General features: G+C 43.0%; 3 protein-coding genes across 3 annotated transcripts; 1 reads left to right on the top strand and 2 right to left on the bottom strand.

Moving 5' to 3' along the window:
* Window positions 1-14,316: 14,316 nt before the first annotated feature.
* Window positions 14,317-16,210, top strand: LOC131887754 (etoposide-induced protein 2.4 homolog). The gene has a single exon (XM_059236428.1). It carries the CDS (start codon window positions 14,724-14,726, stop codon window positions 15,966-15,968), a length of 1,245 nt encoding a protein of 414 aa, XP_059092411.1. The 5' UTR covers window positions 14,317-14,723; the 3' UTR covers window positions 15,969-16,210.
* Window positions 16,197-17,247, bottom strand: LOC131887757 (cytosolic Fe-S cluster assembly factor NUBP2 homolog). The gene is made up of 3 exons (XM_059236432.1): window positions 17,048-17,247; window positions 16,450-16,981; window positions 16,197-16,388 (listed from the first exon to the last, which is right to left on the bottom strand). The coding sequence occupies exons 1-3, from the start codon at window positions 17,198-17,200 to the stop codon at window positions 16,240-16,242; spliced, it is 834 nt and encodes a 277-aa protein (XP_059092415.1). The 5' UTR covers window positions 17,201-17,247; the 3' UTR covers window positions 16,197-16,239.
* Window positions 17,224-20,011, bottom strand: LOC131887752 (cap-specific mRNA (nucleoside-2'-O-)-methyltransferase 2-like). The gene has a single exon (XM_059236426.1). It carries the CDS (start codon window positions 19,757-19,759, stop codon window positions 17,300-17,302), a length of 2,460 nt encoding a protein of 819 aa, XP_059092409.1. The 5' UTR covers window positions 19,760-20,011; the 3' UTR covers window positions 17,224-17,299.
* Window positions 20,012-20,267: the final 256 nt, after the last annotated feature.

Genomic DNA, 20,267 nt, shown 5'->3' with positions numbered 1-20,267 from the left:
GCTTGGACAAAGCTCATGTCTGCTTTCTAAAGCCTACAGTGCCAGATGCCTTTTTTGTGCCTTCTTTGAACACTGTACAGTCCCAATCTTTTTAGTCTCTCCCAATTGACTTTCGGAATGCCTAAGGTTGCCATCTTGCAAGCAATATGTTCGAAAGAGCAGATGATGCAAAAGGTTGAACAAGTCCAAAGGTAGTTCACTAGGAACATCACAGGAATAGGAGAGCTCTTGTATTGACTTTCCAAAAACGCTCTCTAACGGCTCAAGAGCGCAAAACTGGAAATGATGCTCAGTACACAAGCTCCGTTCTTTTATAGGATTCCTGTTGATTTTCTTTGACTTTTCCTCCCCTCTTTTTAGCCACCCCTCATTGGTTGGCGCATTTTTGGCAGATCATTGGGTGCCCACTAATTCATTCTTCAAGTCTCTTCTTCATTTGGTTTTTGAGTGTTGCCTAAACAAGCCATAATAACCCAAAGAGTCCGTTGTACTTGTCTTCATCCCGCCATTTTGTACTTGTCTGATTATGGTCACCCAGGCCAAGATGACCCAGAGAATACATGGGCACTTGCCTTCTTCCTCTCTTTCTCCTTTCTTTTTCTCTCTAACTCTTCTTGTCATTCACAGGGTATCCGTTTCTAAATCATAAAGTCTGCCTTTTAATTTGGCCAAAACTTTGTTATGAGAGCTCTTTGGGATATTGTCAGAACTTAAGATTTGATGCTTGGATAAAGATCTGCACTTTCTAATTACTTCCAAACAATTTTGAAGCTCTAAATAAGTATGGTTGCCATTCGAAAACTGCTATATTTGGCGTTTATAGAATACCGGCTATTGAGTTATGGTCGACCTTATCTCAAGAAAATGATGATCTAACCAATTACTTGGTGTCACTTAGACATACTGGATCAGATCAGGGTCATTAGAAAAGATCAAGACCAGAACGTTATTTGCACTAGTGGCTACACCTACATGCTGAGAAAAATTATGCAAGATTGCAAACTCCTCCAGCTTTTCGAATGCCTGAGATGTCAATTTTGAAATGGGAATATACCCATTGGGACTAGCCTCCCACTATATCACGTTAGCCGGAAAATTATAGTCCCCTTCTCTTGTGTTATTCAGTTTCAACTAGAGTTTCAACCAAAGGCGCCAAATAAGCCATTTACTCACTGGCTCCCTGAATTTGGAACTTGATTTTGCGAATCACGTAACTAAATGTGTTTAAAGCCAATCCCCCTTCAGTAGAAAGAACTAAGACAAACATCATTGTCAACTTGCACCATCCGCCCATTGTATTTTCAATAATCAAGTGATTTTGAGTGAGCTGTGTTATAAAAACCAACAAAACAAACATGTTAAGTGTAATTTCATCAACACTATCAAATTGGCTCAACACCACATTGGGTTTTGCATAGACAAGCATGTAAAATGAAACAAATGTCAAATTTCAATGCATGCACAGTGCAGTTTGGCTGGGCATGTTGTCTTTGATTTTATTCCATAGAACAACGTCAGCTGTTCATGAACGCGTTCACTTGACAAGCCCTATAAAGAAACACCACCAAGGGAGCTGATTCTCCTTCCCTGTGATGAGACGATTTTTCTCCTAGGTCCCTTATCATCATTGGTGGAGGTTTTTTGAGGGTTGCTGCTATCCAAAGTTCACCCAAATAAAAAAATCGCAGTGTTGAAAGGGTTCAAACAGTTTCTAGCATTTGAAGGCCACATGCCTACTAGTGGAAAAGAGCTTCCCAATTTCTTTTTTTCCGAGTTTTATTAGTCATTCAAGCATTGTGAAGAATCATAAGAACTTTCATCTTGTTTCCACTAATGAGTCCTTGACCTACAATTGCTTTGAACCATTTCAAATCTAACATTCCTGATGTTTTTGATTTTGTAGTTCTATAAATAACGGCACCTCTTGAAAGACCCCCGCCAATAGCAGCTCGTATTTGTAACATCAGATTGCCCAAACAAAACAGGAAGAGGCATGATAGATTGCCAAATAAACTACTGATAACATGCCATGAAAGACATTTCTTCTCCAGACATTACGTGACCGAGGTCACTAATTATAAATAAGATTCTGAAAAAAATAGCAAATGCATTATAATTCATTAAAATTTTAAAGAGAAATTGGCGAAATCAGCCCTCTATTTGGTACAGGCTGACTCATAAAGCGCCTCTGAAGTCCAGAACGTAAGTTATATTTCATGCAGTGTAGGGCTCTTATAAGAATAAGGGGCCCAAGCAAAAGATCATCTAATAACAGAGAAGGAGAATCAGCTGACTTTTTCTGTTCTTTCTTTTTTTAAGCGTCTTTAGGTGTACCCAAAGGGTTTGATTAGGTCCAGCAACCCTGGTCTAACCATAGAGGAAGTAAAACCTAGAGGGCACTGATGTGCTCAAATTGACCAATTCCTTTTTTATTTGCTTATTTGATTGAAATCATAGGATATTTGCTAGCTTGCTAATATTTGATCCATATTCAAATAAGTTCATTGTTGTTAAACTGAAATAACTTTAAATGCTAACTAGTTTGCACAGAAGTGCTAATATCTTATTATTTTATAGCCTTAAGCCATTATGAACCATTTACTTCCATTCAGAACTTGGGTTGTGAGTCTCTGAAAACTTACATAAAGGTAAACCAGGACAAGTGAGCTATTTTCAATCTGTGGCTCATTTTCAAAAAAAAGTGTTTCCATTAGAAGGTATATGACCCCTCTACAAACTTAATGCGGCTGGAGCCTCTAAGGGATGAAATTCAGCACAAAATGGATGTGAATCAATTTTTGAGCTATAGTCCCTTGTATTAACTTGTTTTCTAGCCAAAAAATATTCAGGTTACTCACTGCGTCAGTCTTTTATTTCCCTTTCCAATTTGTTTGCTTTGCATTTGTTTCTTTGAAACTAGCTGCTTGTTCTTATTTGTTCACTTTGTATTTAACTCTTTGGTATTATTTGCCCGTTCTCATTTGTTTGCAATTTGATTTCCCTTCCTTGATCCCATCAGTACTAGAGATGGTGATGCAAGCCAGTCAGTACTGGTGTTCTCAAATTGACCGTTTTCTTGTTTGTTTGACATTTGATTGAAATTTCAGGAAGTTTGCTTGTTTGTGAATATTTGATCCATCTTTAAATAATGGTGTGTCCACACGGCAAATAATTCGGCAAATAATTAGCCATTTGACAAACATTGTTTGGCATTTCACAAGCATTTCACAAACATTTCTCGATTTGAACATGTTTAAAGTTTGTTTGCCAATTGGAAAATATTTCATGGACAACAGCATCCTCCCCAGCTCTTCCAACCAAGGTGTCCATTTTCAGCCAGTACAGAACTTAACTCATTCGATCCATGATGGTGTATAACGAAGAAAAATGTATTGATTGTGGTTCATTTTGACGCAGGATAACCCCAACTTAGAGTATGAAGGGGCCTGGAATTGTCAATCAATGTTCAAAGTCATCAGATGTCGTCCAATCCCCTCTTATTAGATAGTCACACTTCCATCTCCTATCGAGGATTGAATAAAGATGATCTATTGATCAATAATATCAACCAATCAACAACTATCTCCGGAATCCGGATTCATCTCCTTCCGTCCAGACAATGAAAGCGTTGACCCCAGTAAACCAACACATCCTGGGCCTGTCCTTGGACTCAGCCCGGTCCCGGACCCAGCCCCTTCTTTTACATCCGTGTGTAAGCAAGACTTGAGCGAGCCAACCCAAAGCACGATGGATGGATGGAAGGGATGGATTCCTTGACCTTGTCCAAAGAAGATTAATCCGATTGAAGTTGGATCAAATCATGAGAGAAAACAAAAGCATCGGCCCATACCTGGATGTGCTTGGCCAATTATTAGTCAGCCCTTGACCGACACACACACGCCCATAATCGGTCCTCTACATACATACACCCTTGAGACCCCAGCATCCAGACCAGCCAGACAATTTTGGCTGCTCTACCGTCCATTTCCCGCCCGTCAATGTTAGTCATGGAAGCCAGATCAGTCAGATCTCAACGGACCGAGTCTTACCCACTGACATGTCATCACTTTAAAGCTGCCCATGACCATCACCTTCCCTGTGAAATGCCCTCTGTTCTTGTGGGCGGGTCCTTATTTGTTCGATAAAACTGAACTCTTTTTAGTTAATGCCATCTGTAATGTTAACTGTATGTAAGTATCCAAATTGTCTTCATCATGTCTAATGCTCTTACTATGTTTGTGTTTACGTTTTTGACATGACCTTTGGACTATATATTGTTGCCATATTTCGACCCATACTTGGCTATTAAATAGTTTATGATACTCTTGGAGAGCTGTTGTCCATTTATTCACGATTTTAATGAGCTGAAAAATTGGTCGGGTTTTCATTTCCAAACAATTGGTTTATGAGTTATAGTCAAAATGAATTTCGAAAACCTTTCGAAAAGCAATTTTTTTATTAAAAGTGAATCATCAGGTGGCTTATGGTATAGTTCATAGAATGGGGCAAAACATGCCTTCAAGTAGTAATCGGTTTCAGCCAACATATGAGCGTACAGATTGAAATTTGCAAAATAAAGGATCTTTTTGGAACGCAAAACATTCTCATCATCATAGTGCCTATCAGTGTTTTTTTTCAAATTTCATTCCTCAGTTTTCCCTATGTTCATTATACTAATCATCTTATTTAGTGTGCATAACATAAATATTGAATGAAAGACCCATTTGGAAATGATACAATCACTTGCAAGTTCATCTGATTAGAAATCAAAAGCAAAATATTTGTCAAACCGTTTTGATCATGTAGTTTCACGTGTACACGGCTCAGAGATGAACTGTTTGTCAAATACCAAACATTTCCGAAATTTGTAGGCAAACTTTGTGACAGTGCAAAGGAGGAGAGGACTCAAGACCCCGTGGTTCAGCCCCTACCATCGTGAGCTGAGGGGTCAAATGCTCCAAAAATTGCGAAATGCCAAAACGAGCCAAACACCGGAGACTTGGGAGCAATATGCGATATCAAGAATTGCATATCACAAGTCTCTGCGGAGCGCCGAGTCAGCCCACCAAAGGTTGGAAGTGGAGAACCTACTCTCTTCATCGGCCTCGTCCCGGATGGCGGGCTTGTACAAACGTGCCAAAAAGCCCGCCACTAACTCTGAGATTCCAGTGAGTAAATTCCTCCTCCACTGTCAAGAACTGTTTGCAGCAACATCGGAAACAGTAGTTGAGGAGGTCCAGGGCTGCCCAGAAGAACACCACCCACTTTTGCAGCCCTTCACGGAACCCGAGATGGACGTGGCCTTCAAGAAGATGAAGAGCAAAGCCCCCTCAACATCAGGGGTCTCTCCCTTCCAACTTTCACTTCTCCGTACCCAAGCTCAGCCACTCCTCCAAGATCTCTTCAGCCTCGCCCTCCATTCTTCTTTCTTCCCACCAGAGTGGACGGAGTCAGCCATCATCTTCATCCATAAGAAAGGGCCCAGGGACATTCCAGACAACCATCGGACCATCGCCCTGGAGAACCCCTTCTTGAAGATGATGTCCACCCTACTAGCTGCCCGCTTCTCCGGATTGGCCGAGGATAGGGATCTCCTTCCCCAATTCCAATTCGGTTTCCGGAGAAGCCGCTCAACCACCACGGCAGCTACTCTCCTCTATGAAATTGTGCATTCCAACATCAGCAATAAGAGGAGAGTGTACGGATGCTTTGTGGATTTCTCCAAAGCATTCGACAGGGTGGACCGAACGCGGTTATTCCTCAAACTCCAACTGTGGGGAGTTCCGCGTTCAATCTGTGTCCTGCTGTCCAACATCTATGCGGGACTCAGATGCTCCATTCGTTCTGGTGAGGACCTATCCCCCTGCTACTTCACTTCCATTGGCCTTCCGCAGGGGGATCCTCTATCGCCAATTCTTTTCAATCTTTATGTATCCGACCTGCCTGAAGCCCTCACTCACCAAGGCCCCACCATCAACCATTGTATGGTACAATATCTTCAATATGCAGACGACCTGGTTCTCTTGGCTGATTCAGCCGTGGAATTGCAAAATGCCATCAATGCACTCCACGGTTATTGCCAAGAGAACGGCCTTCAAGTCAATAATATCAAGACGAAGGCCATGGTTTTCCATAAAGGTCGTCTGCCTCCCACCTCCTTCCATATCCACCATAGTCCGATTGATATCGTCAATAATTTTAATTATGTCGGTTTCATATTCTCCACTCAACTCTCCTTTACCAACCATCTTAAATCATCAATAGTAAAAGCCAAGGCCAGGATCGGATACATGTACAATAGACTTCCTATCAAGAATCTCCCCCTTCCAATAGTTCTTCAACTCTTCCGGACCTACATCTCTCCAATTTTCCTTTATGGCCTTCACCTTTGGCTTCCCAACTCCGCCCAATCCGCCCTCAAATCCGCCGATGCCACCTTCACCAAGTTCCTCAAACGATACCTGTGCGTGCCCCAATATGCCAATAATGCATGGACGCATTTTCTATGCGAAACCGAGCCCCTCACCATCGGGCTGGCAAGGTTAGTGTCCAACAGTGTTGGGAACCTGACCTTTCCGGAGGTGATGTCCGGACACAAGTTGTCCTTCCCGGTCAAGGACTTAATAACACCTTATTGTCCTTGGCCCGACATCCCTTCGGAGTATTGGCGCTCACGTACCTTTGTCCGGCTCCCGACCCAATGCCATCAACGACGGGAGCTGACAAAAGATCTGTTCAATCTGACCCACCCACTCTACTGCAATAACCAAGATTTTCATCATTTACCTCTCCCCACCTGTTTATGTACTATCTGCAATTTCCCTCTTCACTTTTTTCATGTGCACTGAACCAATACTAGTCAAACTCACTGTGATACCACACTCTAGTCAACTATTTTATCAGTCTTGACCATTTTATTCTTTTATTAATCGATTTTGTATATGATATTTATACATACAGTTTTATACATTTTACAATCTGACATGACCAAGAGTCGCAATAAAGTTAAAGTTTCTCCTGTAGACGCACCATAAGTTCAGTGTTGCCAAACTGCCCGGAGTTAAGCAGCAATCTTCTCATGCTTACTTTTTGTTATTTTGTAAGCACTAGATTGAAAGGTCATATAAAACAGGAAATAGGAAAGACATTAGTTTTCAACAACCTTCTTCATTGTTCTTGGTTGCCCTCCTGGTCTTCATTTTGGTGGTGGGAAAGTGTGAAATATAACGCATCTCTTCTCTCTAACCTATGCTTTTTGTGATGCTTTGGTATCTGGTTTTATCTTATTTTTTGACTTTTGTAGTTCATAAATTGTTTTTGAGACAGCTCTTATCTACCATATTTGATGAATTTTAGACACCCTGCAATTTGATCACATTGTTCAAAAAGGTATTTCCAATAGAGAGAACATAACCCCTTAACAAATGAACAAACTTAATCCTGTTGGGCTATATAAGGAATGAAACCAATCACCCAATTGATCTCATTTGATTTTTAAGACAGGATGTAATGTAATGAACTGTTTTTAATCTTAGAAATAATAAGATCTCAGTTTTTCACTTAAATAAAACCTCGAACTCTTTCCTTAGCTCCCCTTAATTATTTGAAATTACTAGCTTGTTTTGATTTGTTTGAATCCATTTGAAATTTGTTTTTCCTTGTTCGTTCCCATCACTACTGGAGGTTGCAATACGAGCTGGCCAGTTTTCAGAACAAATGGGTGAGAGCTGAATGGCTGATAAGGTATGGTTTCTAATTGTAGAGGCGTTGTCCCCAAAAGACCCAAAATTGTCCTTTCCAGAATAGGCAATTTCATGTCTGGCAGTGCTGTGAGCTAATAACAATGAGTCAAAATCGAATCAACAAACCATGGCGGATTTCTGCGTGAGCGAGAGAAAGCAGCTAGTGAAGCGTCAACAAGTATTGAAAACAAACATCTATTGGCATCATTAGTTTCCTGAAACATTCAAGCACCAATTGATATGAATGACTCCACCCCGTGCCAGCCCTGAGAGAGACACTACAACACAAACAGATTGCAAATGCAGATTTCATTCATTTTAAAAGTGTGATTTAGAGCAAACTAGGCTGCGTGGTTGAGGTTGTGTGACTGTAGAAGATCTACATTCCGATTTAACATAAGACACCCAACCACAGACCATATAATGACTAGACCTCGTATAGCGCGAGGAAAAATGCGAACACTTGCCTTCATCAGCTGGTACATAAATTTTGGTGTACAGTGACTCATGCTTTTTCATCCGCCAGCGTGGCCAGATTCAGAGTGAGCTTGTCACTGATAGCGTTCGTTGAAGGCCCAGCGATTGTAGGTCGTTACTACTGATCAGGCAGTCACCCTCCTCTTTTTTGGTGTACAGAGTAATTGACTTAAAATCCACTTTCCTCTGCACTGAGGTCGGGCCAATGCGACATCTAGTCGTTATATGATCTGTGCACCCAACGCTATATGTACAAGGTTCCACTTATTAGTGATTGACGGTGACCAGAATCAAAACACAAAAGAATGATTTTTGCTTAAAAAGCGATTGAACAAAAAGTGTCTCTTTGTAGGAGGGTTTACCAATACCTTTTGACATACTTTATTTTTTGGAATCAAAACACAAAGCACTGGTTTTCCTTCACAACAGACTGTTTTAATCCCTTTTGAAATACTTTATTTCACCACTAAAGAGGTTAAAATGAATAAATTGTTTATTACTTGGGCTCAATCTTTGTCTTGAATCACCATCCATATGAACTCAAACTCGTCCAGATGGAAGGGCAATAGCATAATGTCCCACTCATTGCCTTCAACCTAAGTGGTTAATAAATGATTCGAGCAGTCTATTCATTCTTACCCAATATTATGTGAAAACTACATTACTTCAGCTTGGTATTTTTTCAATGCACTTTCTTTTGTTTTACAAGTGATTAAATGTCATGTGCTGGGTTACTGGTTGAAAATTCACAATAAATCACTCCCAAAACTTCGTTAGTACTAGAGGTCTAGTATAAGAAGCGACACTCACGAGATGTCTGATATTTTTTTGGTTCCCTTGCGTCTGCCTGGTGTGTGCAATGGGGATTGGCTTTGAACACATAGAGTTACGTGATTCTCAAAATCAAGTTCCCAATTCAGGGAGCCAGTGAGTTGATGGCTCGTTTGTCTGCTTTGATTGAAACTGAGTAACGCAAGAGAAGTCAATCAGCCTGACACCCTGCTGCCCAACTACCAAAATGTGTTCAAAGCAAAGTCTCAAGTGGCTTGGTTGGAGTGACTTTTCTCTGACAAGCCCTTTAGTTAATACCATTAATGGTGCCGGCACCAAGCACACTGAAGTGTATTGGAAAAGCATTTATCTATATATTCATTCATGTTAGTGAATTGGATGTAGAACAGTTTCTGTTTCATTTATGATTTTAATGTTGAGAGAGAAATGTTGAGCTTTAATTGAGTGAACCAAAATTACCCCTGTCTATTGATATTCCTGAGGCGGGCTCATTACATGAACACTTAAACTTGATGTTGAATACTCTTCAAAAGAAGTGAGACACTTAACGCCTTTTCATTGGTCTATGATCTCTATCCAAGTTGGAATAAACCGACATTTGAGAGGTGCAAGAAGAGCCAGGAAGTGGGATTCCATCAAACATTGTACATTGTTGATGCCAATTTGGAAAACATCAATTTGGATTGGTGGACTGAACTGATGATGAAGAAAGGTGACCCTTGTTGGTAGGAGGTCATAGCAAATTGCTTCTGGAACTAACTTGTGCCTTTGTAATGTATGATGTAGCTAATACCGTGCTTCAACAACTTGCAATGCACTTTGAGCAAGTGACACAAATCCGTATGAAGCTTTGAAAACATTGATGGACCCCAAATTCCAAGGCCGTTCTCCGTTCTCAAATTCAATAGAAAGTGTCCAATGATAAACTAGCCTTCCACCCCAACCTGTCCCTTGTAGAAACCACATTGTCCTATTGTGGAGGAGTGATATCAAAGCCGAGTTATGGCTTAAAAGGATTTATTATCGCACAGAACAGCAATAGAAGCATAATTCTAGAAGTCCCCTTGCTCCAACATCCACAGAAATTCATCATTATTATGAAACAAATTATGTTTCACCACTTCTGTATTGATGTATGCAAACCAAATGAAATTCCTCTTTAAATGAAGTATAAACCTTTCAAAAATGTTTAATGCCCAAGATTGAAACGCTGTTTCTTACGTTTCAAGGTCTATCTAGGGATAATATAGTACAATTAGGAATAGATGATTAACAATTAGTGTACCAGACCAACGTGAGATGTACACAAGGCTCAAAGTTCAAGCAAAAAAGTTGATGCACGTTCAATGCAATGTAAGCAGCATGTACTGATGGGAAAAGGGCAAGCAGCAAATCATCACAGATACTGAAGTTCTGCTTGTTTACAAGCAAAGCTTGGCCAAATACTAGAACTTGGGCAAGCTTAACTCAAGCAAAGATCCGTTGCTAAAGAAGGGGGCCCATACAGTTAGCTCAGAAAATCCCAAAATTAAGATTTTGCATTTGTAGCTAAAGTCAGATTGCCAGAAACAAACCAGTCATTGAACCAAAGCATCATCACAAACCAGCGTCATTGTGGGTGCACATTACTGTTAGTCCTGCATGAGTAGTTTGTGCACATTATTGCTTTGCCCTGGTATAAGATTAGCCCACCATTTTCCCCACAAAGGTTTGTGTACAAGCCCAAGTTGGGGCAAGTTCCTACTTGGGCAAGTTAAGCACACTTGCCTTGTCGGTGCTTGCTTCACATCAGTAGCAACATACATGCATGTTTTGTGGTATCTGTATTTGAGTTCTTAAGGTTGTTGTGATTGACAAAAATCCCGTAATTTAGTGATCTTGTCAAAAAGGTGGTCATATCTGATTGCATTAATATGAGTGCCTTGTCAACAATTTTTCATTTCTACTGCAAAACCACTTTGGCCAACAATCAGATGCCACCAGTCAGAATTGTTATAACTTAAGCAACATTTGAAACTTATTGGTGGCTGCATTGTGTTAGAATGAAATTTCATTATTTAAATTACAGCATTGAATTCTTAGCAATTAGTTCCTCAACTGTCTTGACATGATACTGTTCATAATGGAGCCAAAACTAATGCCTGGGAAACATCAAAATGAGTGATTGGGAATAATCTAACGGCATTGTAGTTCATCAAACCCTGATGTCAACAAAAAGCTTTAGGCACTCTTGATATGATTCCAAATGCTTTCCTCATATTGTGGGTCTTGTTCATTACTCTTTGGTAGTTAGAGCTATTGAAACTAATAGGCCAGATATTTTGTTGACATAACTTACGTTTTACGTTAAATTATGGAACAACCATTTTAACCTGTATGTGAGTATGGAAAAAAGAGTGGTCACACTGAATACCTTGTTCGAAGGTCCATATCAGCAAAAGTGCATCGATTCTGATTCCATTCAACCTGAGATAAGATTGAATCCAGCCTTTGCTTCAACAGCTAAAAGATTGAAAATCAGCATCAAGTCCCATCACTAATAATTTGCTTGGATTTTCCGTTGATACATGATAACATTTCTTGAATTGCTCCAAAGTCAAACGAAAAATCAATACAAAATCATCTAAGCAAGACTTTAAATGACATTTCCAATCCTTTTGAAAAAGTCGTTGGTAGGATTGGAGTACGCATTGTCACTTAAAACTGGTTCAAATTATTTTCCATTGTCATGAAATTTGGCCTCTTGGATCTTGGAGGCTGCGCCCGCCAGAGGTCGCTTTTCATGCTAGCACTCTTCTACTAGATAGAGAGCCCTGGGACAGGCAATAAAATGTGAGGCTGACAATTGGGCGCTGCAGGGAGATATTGACATGATGGAGGCATGGGCTAAAGCCAATCAAATGAAATTCAACTTCAAATCAAATGTAAAGTCTTGGTCACAGAGATCTGAAACTTGCATAAAAGATCCGCCGAACCAAAATCAATAGCCTCTCAGTGCTCAGGATCTTGGTATCACTATAACTAATAACTTTAAACCATCATAACATATTGGCATCATATCAAGAAAGGTTAATTTGAATCTTGGTCTAGTAAAATGAACCTTCTCAGTGAAAGTGAAATACTGTGAGAATATATTGACAATCACAATATGTTTGTGCGGCCACATAGAGAAATTGCAGGGTTTGGAGCTGCAGTTCATTCACTAATTCCTTGATATAATCCAGCATGTTAGAGTGCATTCTCTGCTTTATACGTTTGTTTGTCCCAAGGAACAATATCCTTGGTTTGACCTCACCTAGTGCCCTGTATTAGAAGAGTACAATAGTGAGGTCAATGTACCACTGCAATTAAATTTTGAACCTTCTTTTGAACCTTCAATTCCGTTCCAAAACAATGAATTTACATGGGCCCCAGTTCCAAACCAAGTACATCTTGGTATTTTTCAACAGAAGTTGTAGAAAGTGCCTTATAAAGAGTTGTTTAAAAGGTTTAAGGGTGCCTGAAGGGTAACTAAAGCCATGTATAATTCGAAAAATCCTATTTCTTGTATCTAAATGTGTTTGTTTGGATCTGGGACGCATATGAACACATTGTTTTTGAATGGAATTGAAGGTTCAAACTTCAACCCCTACGGTGCGCTGTACTCACTTTTGTACTCTTTTAAATACAGGACCCCAGTGCTGTGGCAAGTCGGGGGTTGAGTCCAAAGCACTTGAGTCTTTTATTCAATTTTGGAGAAATTAGCTGGACTAGAGTCTTTAAGAAAGGACTTGAGTCTGGGAAAAAGTGGAAAAAACAGAGGACTGATATGAATCCAATTTTGGCGGATTTGCCCCAGAACCACGGGCCCTATTCTTACAAAGGAGAGGGCGCTACCTGAATTTCGAAATTGCTCTCTACCGGCTCAAGAGCGCAAAACTGGAAATGATGCTCAGTACACAAGCTCTGTACTTTTGAAGCATTCTTGTTGATTTTCTTTGACTTTTCCTCACGTCTTTTTCGCCACCCCTCATTGGTTGATGCATTTTTGGCAGAGCATTGGGTGTCCACTAATTCATTCTTCAAGTCTCTTGTTTGTTTGGTTCGTGAGTGTTGCCTAAACAAGCCATAATAGCCCAAAAAGTCCGTTGTACTAGTCTTCATCCCTGCCATTTTGTACTTGTCTGATTATGATCACCCAGGGCAAGATGACCCAGAGAATACTTGTGCACTTGCCTTCTTCCTCTCTTTCTCCTTTCTTTTTCTCTCTAACTCTTGACATTCACAGGGTGTCCGTTTCTAAATCATAAAGTCTGCTTTTAATTTGACCAAAACTTTGTTATGAGAGCTCTTTGTGATATTGTCAGAACTTCAGATTTGATGTTCGGACAAACATCTGCACTTTCTAATTACTTCCAAACCATTTCGAAGCTCTAGTAAAGTATGGTAGTCATTCAAATACAGTGCTATATTTGGCCTCTTGCTTCAGACCATCATCTTTTGATCAGAGAGCATCAGCTCTTTTGAACATATTTCCTACGAGATGACAACCTCGTATGGATTTCGAAATTCAATTACCGGCTGGTTGAGGCAAACAGTATTCTGATATAGGGCATGTGAAGTGAAGGAAATTCAAGAAAAAATGAGGTCCGGCACTCTGATTTTGGGCATTTTTGGAAATGAGAACTAAGACAAACATCACAGTCAACTTGCACCATCTGCCCATTGAATTTTCAATAATCAAGTGATTTTGAGTGACGTGTGTTACAAAACCAAACAAAATGAACATTTTTGGCGTACTTCGGTGAGTACACTATCAAGTTGGCTCAATACGACAGTGCTATCTGCTTAGATAAGCAGGTAAAATGAAATAAATGTCAAAATATAATGCATGCACAGTGCGGTTTGGCTGGGCATGTTGTCTTTGATTTTACCATATGGAATAACGTCAGTTGTTCATGAACGCGTTCTCTTGACCAGCTCTATTGAGCCAAAGTATTAGTAAAGTGACAGAACAACACCAAAAATGACATGTTTTGAATTGTATAGCACAATTTACGGGCTGCAATGGTTCCACTAAATGTTCAAACTCAGGGTGCCGGACGACATCTTTTCTTGAACTTCCCTTACTTGACATGGACATGTACTTTGAACATTGAAGGGAACGGACGAAATGAAGAAATGTAACTCGCCAGTAGTGACCGTGGACCCCTATCTCACCACCAGCTTATCATCTATCCATCTATCCATCTATCCCAGGAGATCCATGATTATCCATCAGCCCCCATGTGTCCAAACAAACAAAGAGTTTGTGTACTTACTCGTATCAACTACTCGTACGTACGTTTGTCGTCATCGCTCTCGTAGTTTAGTCTGGTAGTATATAGTATACGTATACTAGTGTTGCGACTTGCCAGTGAGTGTGTGGCAGAGAGAAAGAAGGAAAGAAAGAAAGAAAGAAAGAAAGAGAGAAAAAAGTCGTCTGTGTCGTCTTTGTAGCACTGACCGGATCCAAACCAGCGCAGCATAAACAAGTGCGTTATATTTCAATCCCGCCCTAATCCTGCCCTCCGGCTATTCGATTCATGGTCCGGCCCTCTGTACGGGTCCAGGTGATTGGTCCAGTTGTGGATCGAGCCAGGGTGAGCAGCGAGCTCCGGCTTTCCCCGATCTTTCGATCTCTCGATTTCTCCTTCGGTGGGCGTCGTCTCGCTCGTACATGGAAAGCCCATTATGAGTGTGCGAGCCGGTCATCTGTCCCAGCCCGCCCCTGGGTCTGTTCGCGGGATGCCTCTAGTTAGGCCGTCGCAGACATCGCAGGCTTTTACCTCGCCTTCGCGGGGCGTGTCCTTGAGCAGTATGGGTCAGATGGTGGGCTCTTTCCTGCGCGGCTTTGTTCACAGTCTCAAAGGGGCCCTGCACATCTTCCTACTGGATCAAAACCGCCTCCATCTCAAGCAGGAACGACAGATTCGGCCAGATATCCACCGGGAGCGCCTGCTCAACCGGAACAGTCCGGTGCGCGACCACGAACTCTTTGCCAAAAAACGGGCCCTGGAACGGCGGGAAAAGCTGCTCAATCCGCCTTGTTCCAGCTCCGCCCCGGCGGGTGGGGCGTCGCTGAGCGGGCTCGATCCGTCTCGCTCGCCCTCCCATTTGACTGCTCATGAGCCTAGTTTACTTCATCGGACCCTCAAGTGCTGCCTTTTTAACGGTGGCTTCTTCTGGCTGTCGATCTTGATCTTTGAACAGCTCGTTCTACCCGTGATCACTTGGTTGGCTTTGAGCTTGGGTGAGATCCCGGCCGACTCCTGGGCCCACTGGATGCAGCCCGTGCTCTCGCTCATCTTTTCCACCTTTTGGGTCCTCCCGCTGTTCTTGCTGAGCAAAGTGGTCAACGCCATTTGGTTTCAAGATATTGCCAATTCCGCCTTCAAGTTCTCCCAAGGTCGACCTCAAATGATGTCGTCCTTGTCGGTGATGGTGGCCGACACCATCTATTCGTTGGCAGTAGAAACGGTATTTCTAGCGCAAACCGCCCTCGTCAGCTTAGTGCCCATCATTATGATTGGACGGACCTTGGCCCTTGTCCATTTGTGCCTGCTCAATGCTCTCTACTGTTTTGAGTACAAGTGGTTCAACCAGGGCTTGGAACTTCACCGCCGATTGCATTTTGTGGAGCAAGACTGGCCTTACTTTCTTGGCTTTGGGCTGCCTCTGGCGTTGATCACGAGTGCGCCCTCAAGTCTGGTGGTCCGGGGCTGTGTATTTGCTATGATTTTCCCGCTTTTCATTGTCAGTGCAAATCAAGCTATTGTGATAGCGCCTCAGTTTGACATGCCACTCCGCATCTTCCGCCCAACCATGACCATCAGCAACTACTTGTTCTCGCGCACTTTGCCCGCACAGCAACAGCCAACCAAAAATCCCTCCTTGTCCAGATCTAGTGGGGATTTGTTGGGCCCTCGGCTCCGATAAAAGAGTGGGGTCCGGAATCTTACCTGGATCGCGTTGAAGGATCGTAGGCACATGGGTCCCCAGATCATCAATCTTTTCACCCGTTTGTTACGGAAAACTTGGATGCTTACATCAAACGAAAGCGAACTTGGGTCCTTGCTCCTGACTTGGATGGTATGGTAGCAACTCTTTGCATTATCTTCATACAGTACATACACACAGTCAAATAAATAAGTAATACACTCTGAATGATTGAACAATCATAGGGCCTGCTGGTCTTGTTAGGATCTATTTATTCTCCGTCTAAAACGTGTTCAATCGCATCAACGATCTCTTTCACTTTCTGAGCGGTGACAGAATTAGAAAATTTCGCCAAGAAGTTGTCTCCATCCTCGCAAGATTGGGCCAGCTTCGGATCGATTGGAATGGCGCCCAAAAATTCTAGAACCAGACGAACAAATGAGTGACGAAGAGTAAATGAAACGCGAGTTCATTTACTTACGAATATTTTTTGATTCGGCCAACGCAGCTCCACCACCTTTGGAAAATATGTTGCTACAATCCGAGCAATTCGGGCACACGTAACCACTCATGTTTTCCACGATGCCCACCACTTTCAAGCCAGTTCTGTGGCAAAACGTTAGCTCGCGGCGCACATCACCCAATGCCACGGCTTGAGGCGTGGTCACCACCACTGCTCCATCGACTTTAACATTTGAGGCTTTCAGCGTCTCCATCACAGTAATATGCTCGTCGGACGTGCCTGGAGGCGTGTCAATGATAAGTAAGTCCCGGTCTTGCCAATGGACATCTGTGAGAAACTGCTTGATCATGGCATTTTTCTTCGGACCCCGCCAAACCACCGCCTCACTCGAATTAGCCAGAAGAAATCCGATGGACATGACCGATAGATTTTGACTGACATCCGTGAACACCGGTACCCATCCAGCATCGCATTGGTGAACTTCCTGATCTTCAACATGGAGTAACTTGGGGATGCTTGGACCACAAATGTCAATATCGAGTACACCCACCTGAAACAAGACGAGTCTGCAGTAAGAACTGGCTTCTGAAACTTTTTGATACAATCTATTATCGACCTTTTTTCCAGCCAATTGATAAGCTCTTGCCAATTGAGTAGTCACCGTGGATTTACCAACACCCCCTTTTCCAGAGAGAACAAGAAGGACTTTTTTCACCCCAGGAAGAGTAGTCTCATCCTTGCTTAGAGAGATTGGCTCTGTTTCACCCATGACAAATCTGATGCACGGAGGAGCTGAAAGAAAAAGCAGCCACAAGTTGAAGAGGCTGTTAAACCACATCGTGAATATCGCAGAATATCCATGAAGGCTTTATTGACAATCAGACGGTCGCTCATTGACATCCGAGAGTGACGACAAGATCTGCTTAGACCAATGAAAGAGTGAATGCATATTGTACTTGACCAAGTCCGAATAAAAGGGCTCATGAAGGAGGCGAGTGACTTCGCAGAGTGAGACCAGTTCCGTGCTCTTGTCCTTTTGAGAAGAACTCATCCATCGTGTGATAGATTCTAAGACGGCAATGACTGGATGGGCATATTCGTCAGATAAAAAACCGGTGAAAAATATGAAACTCTGACCATTGGGATGAGCTAAGAATCCTATTTTGTCGAAGCATGAGGCCACAAGAAGAATCACGGTTACATCCACACGAGTTAGGCCCAAGCATTGACTCAAGGTCAGGCATTGGCCTTTTTCCAACTCCGAAAGCTGAGCAACGACTTCTCTCAGAGTCTCAGGTCCAAATGATTTCGACGTTTCGCCGTGGCATAGAATTGTCGGAGAATCCGCATGCAAGTGGGTCGTCCCTTTCATGAGCGAGTCTTCCAGAATCGACGATAATTTCAAATACTTGCTCCCAGACGATGACAATTTCCTTCGTTTCAGACCGGATTCAGTGCCTTCGGTATTGGACTCCAGCGCCACTGCATCATAAAAAACCTCCAAACTTTCAGACAAGCAAAATTTGGAGCTTTCAACTCGGCGAAATGATCGTCCATAAGAAGGTGTTAATTTAGCGCCATCAAATGGCTTGGTGTTGATCCATTTCAAGTACTGGAGCTCGCCTTGCGGGATTTCCAAGAGCCGCAATCGCTCGCCCAGCACATTAGGATCCAAATTTGACTGAGTCCGACGATCTTCAAAAGTACCCCATTCTCTTTTGGCTCCTAGATGAAGACAGCTTTGAGCTCGGGGTAGGTTCTGGGTGAGCCGATGATGCTCGTCCATAGGCGTGATGTGACATTGGGTGAGAAACTCTTGGCATACTTGACGCTGGATTCTAAAAAAGCCTGACGAATTGGAAGCTTGTTGAAAGGTGCTCAAATTTTTGACGATCACTTCAGATTGGATCTCTTTGAAAAAGCGAGCGCAAGACAGGACTTCATCCACGAATTGAGGTTCGATCCAATTCAGAGGGATCAAAGGCCGCTCAGGGGAAGGTTTCAAATCCATTAGATAAGCCTTGTCCTGGGAGCTCAAGTTGTCGCGATATCCGCGAGCAATCACATACACTTCACTGTTGCCCTCTTTACTGGTGGCGGGCTTGTGCACGCTCAGTTCTCGAAAACAGCGCCGGAGCACAAACAATAACGCCAGTGATCCCACTTCATAGAATGTAAACATCTTAATGAGGAAATGGCCGCCCTCCCGCAACAAATTGAGGGCCAAGCTCATTTCAGCCACGTGAAGGGGTGTGACAATGCGCTCTTGTTCACCGGGGTCAGCCTGGCAGTCGATGCTGCCGTCAGCTGTCACCAGATCCACTAAACCACCCATTTGCTGGACCCAAGTGGCGTGAAGACACTTCCGGTTGGCGGGTTCCAAGATGTCGCCCGTTAAATCGCGCCCAAAGTGCCAATGATCCAAGGTTTGCAGGATGAAGCGATCATCGTTGATCATGTATGAGGTGGCATTGCCTTCGTGAAAAGGATTGAGCGTGGTGGCCCGCCAATCCCAACCCACAGCCCCCATGCTGATTCTGGTGTGTAGAAAATGGTTGAGTGCGGCCACAAAGGCGCCTGGGGCTTCGCAGAGATGGGCCGAGGTGAATGCGGTGCTCCGATTGGGCCCGTTCGGGACCAGCATAGGGAATTGGGTCAGAATCTCGGTGAATTTACACCATGCTTGCGTGAGCAGCTCGGGATTGCGGGCTTTGTCCCGTACGGCTTGGATGACCCTTCCCGCTGGATTGGTGCGTCGGGTGTGTCGATGCCATTGATCCAAGGCCAGTCGATTGAGACGCGTCTTCACTTCGTTTAGTTGAGTCTTCAAGGCCAGGAAATCGGGCGATATGGACCAATCCGCACTGAGCTCACACTTTAGACTCGTCTGAGTCTCAAGCTGATGGCCATCTGAGGACGAGGACGAGGAAGAGGAGGAGGATGTTGTTGTTGTTGTTGTTGTTGTTGTTGTGCTTGTTGTGGTTGTGGTTGACTGGGCAGGGATGGCTTGGGCAGCGGTTTGCAAGTAATCCGATCCAAGAGCAAAGGAATCGGAGCCTGGACCGAGGACCCATATCCCCTGGGCTGAGAAATCAAAACGCTTATTGAATTGCTGGTGCACTTGGATTTGCTCATAAGAAGATCCCATGGATGAGTTCCAATCCGATGAACTGCCACGGCCTTGCCGCTCATGCGGCTCACACCGCTCATGCCGCTCATGCCACGCTGATCTAACCGTAGCGTCTAGCTTCGACTTCGAACCTGGACGCGGTTGGACCGTTTGATTGGGTTTCGCAGGCGCCTCTTCTAGGCCACAGGTTGGCTCCATGGTAATCCCTCACGGCTATTCTCATCTAATGGATCCGATCTAGCGTTCAGATTAGAGGACTCCAGGCCTTTTTGTCGGACATGAACGCCTCGGATGGGCAGGCGGAACATATACAGAGTGACGGGGATGGGCGGGCAAGGCCAGGCAGGTGGGAAACAGTCACATATTTCAAGTATGAATAATAATATTCATATTCATTCAGAGGTATTTGTTTCAGGCTCCAGCAAGTGACAACTTCGTTCTGATCTTCAGGGGACGTGTTGTCATTTTTCAAATCAATTCTGATTGGCTTGTTTTGTTTACGTACAGGAAAAAAGTGATGCCGTAATTGAAATCCAAGAACCAAAATATGGTGACGTCATAGACGGTTTTGTTCAAGGAAGACCCCATTGGCCATGATTGACCCAAGGGTGGGAAGGAGTACAATATTGCCTTTCCCCCATGAGACAACCATACTCACTATTTCTCCTTTTTGTAATGATATGAATGCTAAAGGTTCCACCCAACA

This window comes from Tigriopus californicus, chromosome 10, assembly GCF_007210705.1.
Source record: "Tigriopus californicus strain San Diego chromosome 10, Tcal_SD_v2.1, whole genome shotgun sequence".
Classification (NCBI taxonomy): domain Eukaryota; kingdom Metazoa; phylum Arthropoda; class Copepoda; order Harpacticoida; family Harpacticidae; genus Tigriopus; species Tigriopus californicus.
This window is presented reverse-complemented; position numbering and strand designations above follow the sequence as displayed.

Coding starts and splice junctions, on each gene's coding strand:
- LOC131887754 (XM_059236428.1), top strand. CDS start 14,724: ATGAGTGTGCGAGCCGGTCATCTGTCCCAGCCCGCCCCTGGGTCTGTT.
- LOC131887752 (XM_059236426.1), bottom strand. CDS start 19,759: ATGGAGCCAACCTGTGGCCTAGAAGAGGCGCCTGCGAAACCCAATCAA.
- LOC131887757 (XM_059236432.1), bottom strand. CDS start 17,200: ATGGGTGAAACAGAGCCAATCTCTCTAAGCAAGGATGAGACTACTCTT. Junction 16,982..17,047: donor ATCAATTGGCTGGAAAAAAG/GTCGATAATAGA, acceptor GTCTTGTTTCAG/GTGGGTGTACTCGATATTGA. Junction 16,389..16,449: donor GGCCGAATCAAAAAATATTC/GTAAGTAAATGA, acceptor GTCTGGTTCTAG/AATTTTTGGGCGCCATTCCA.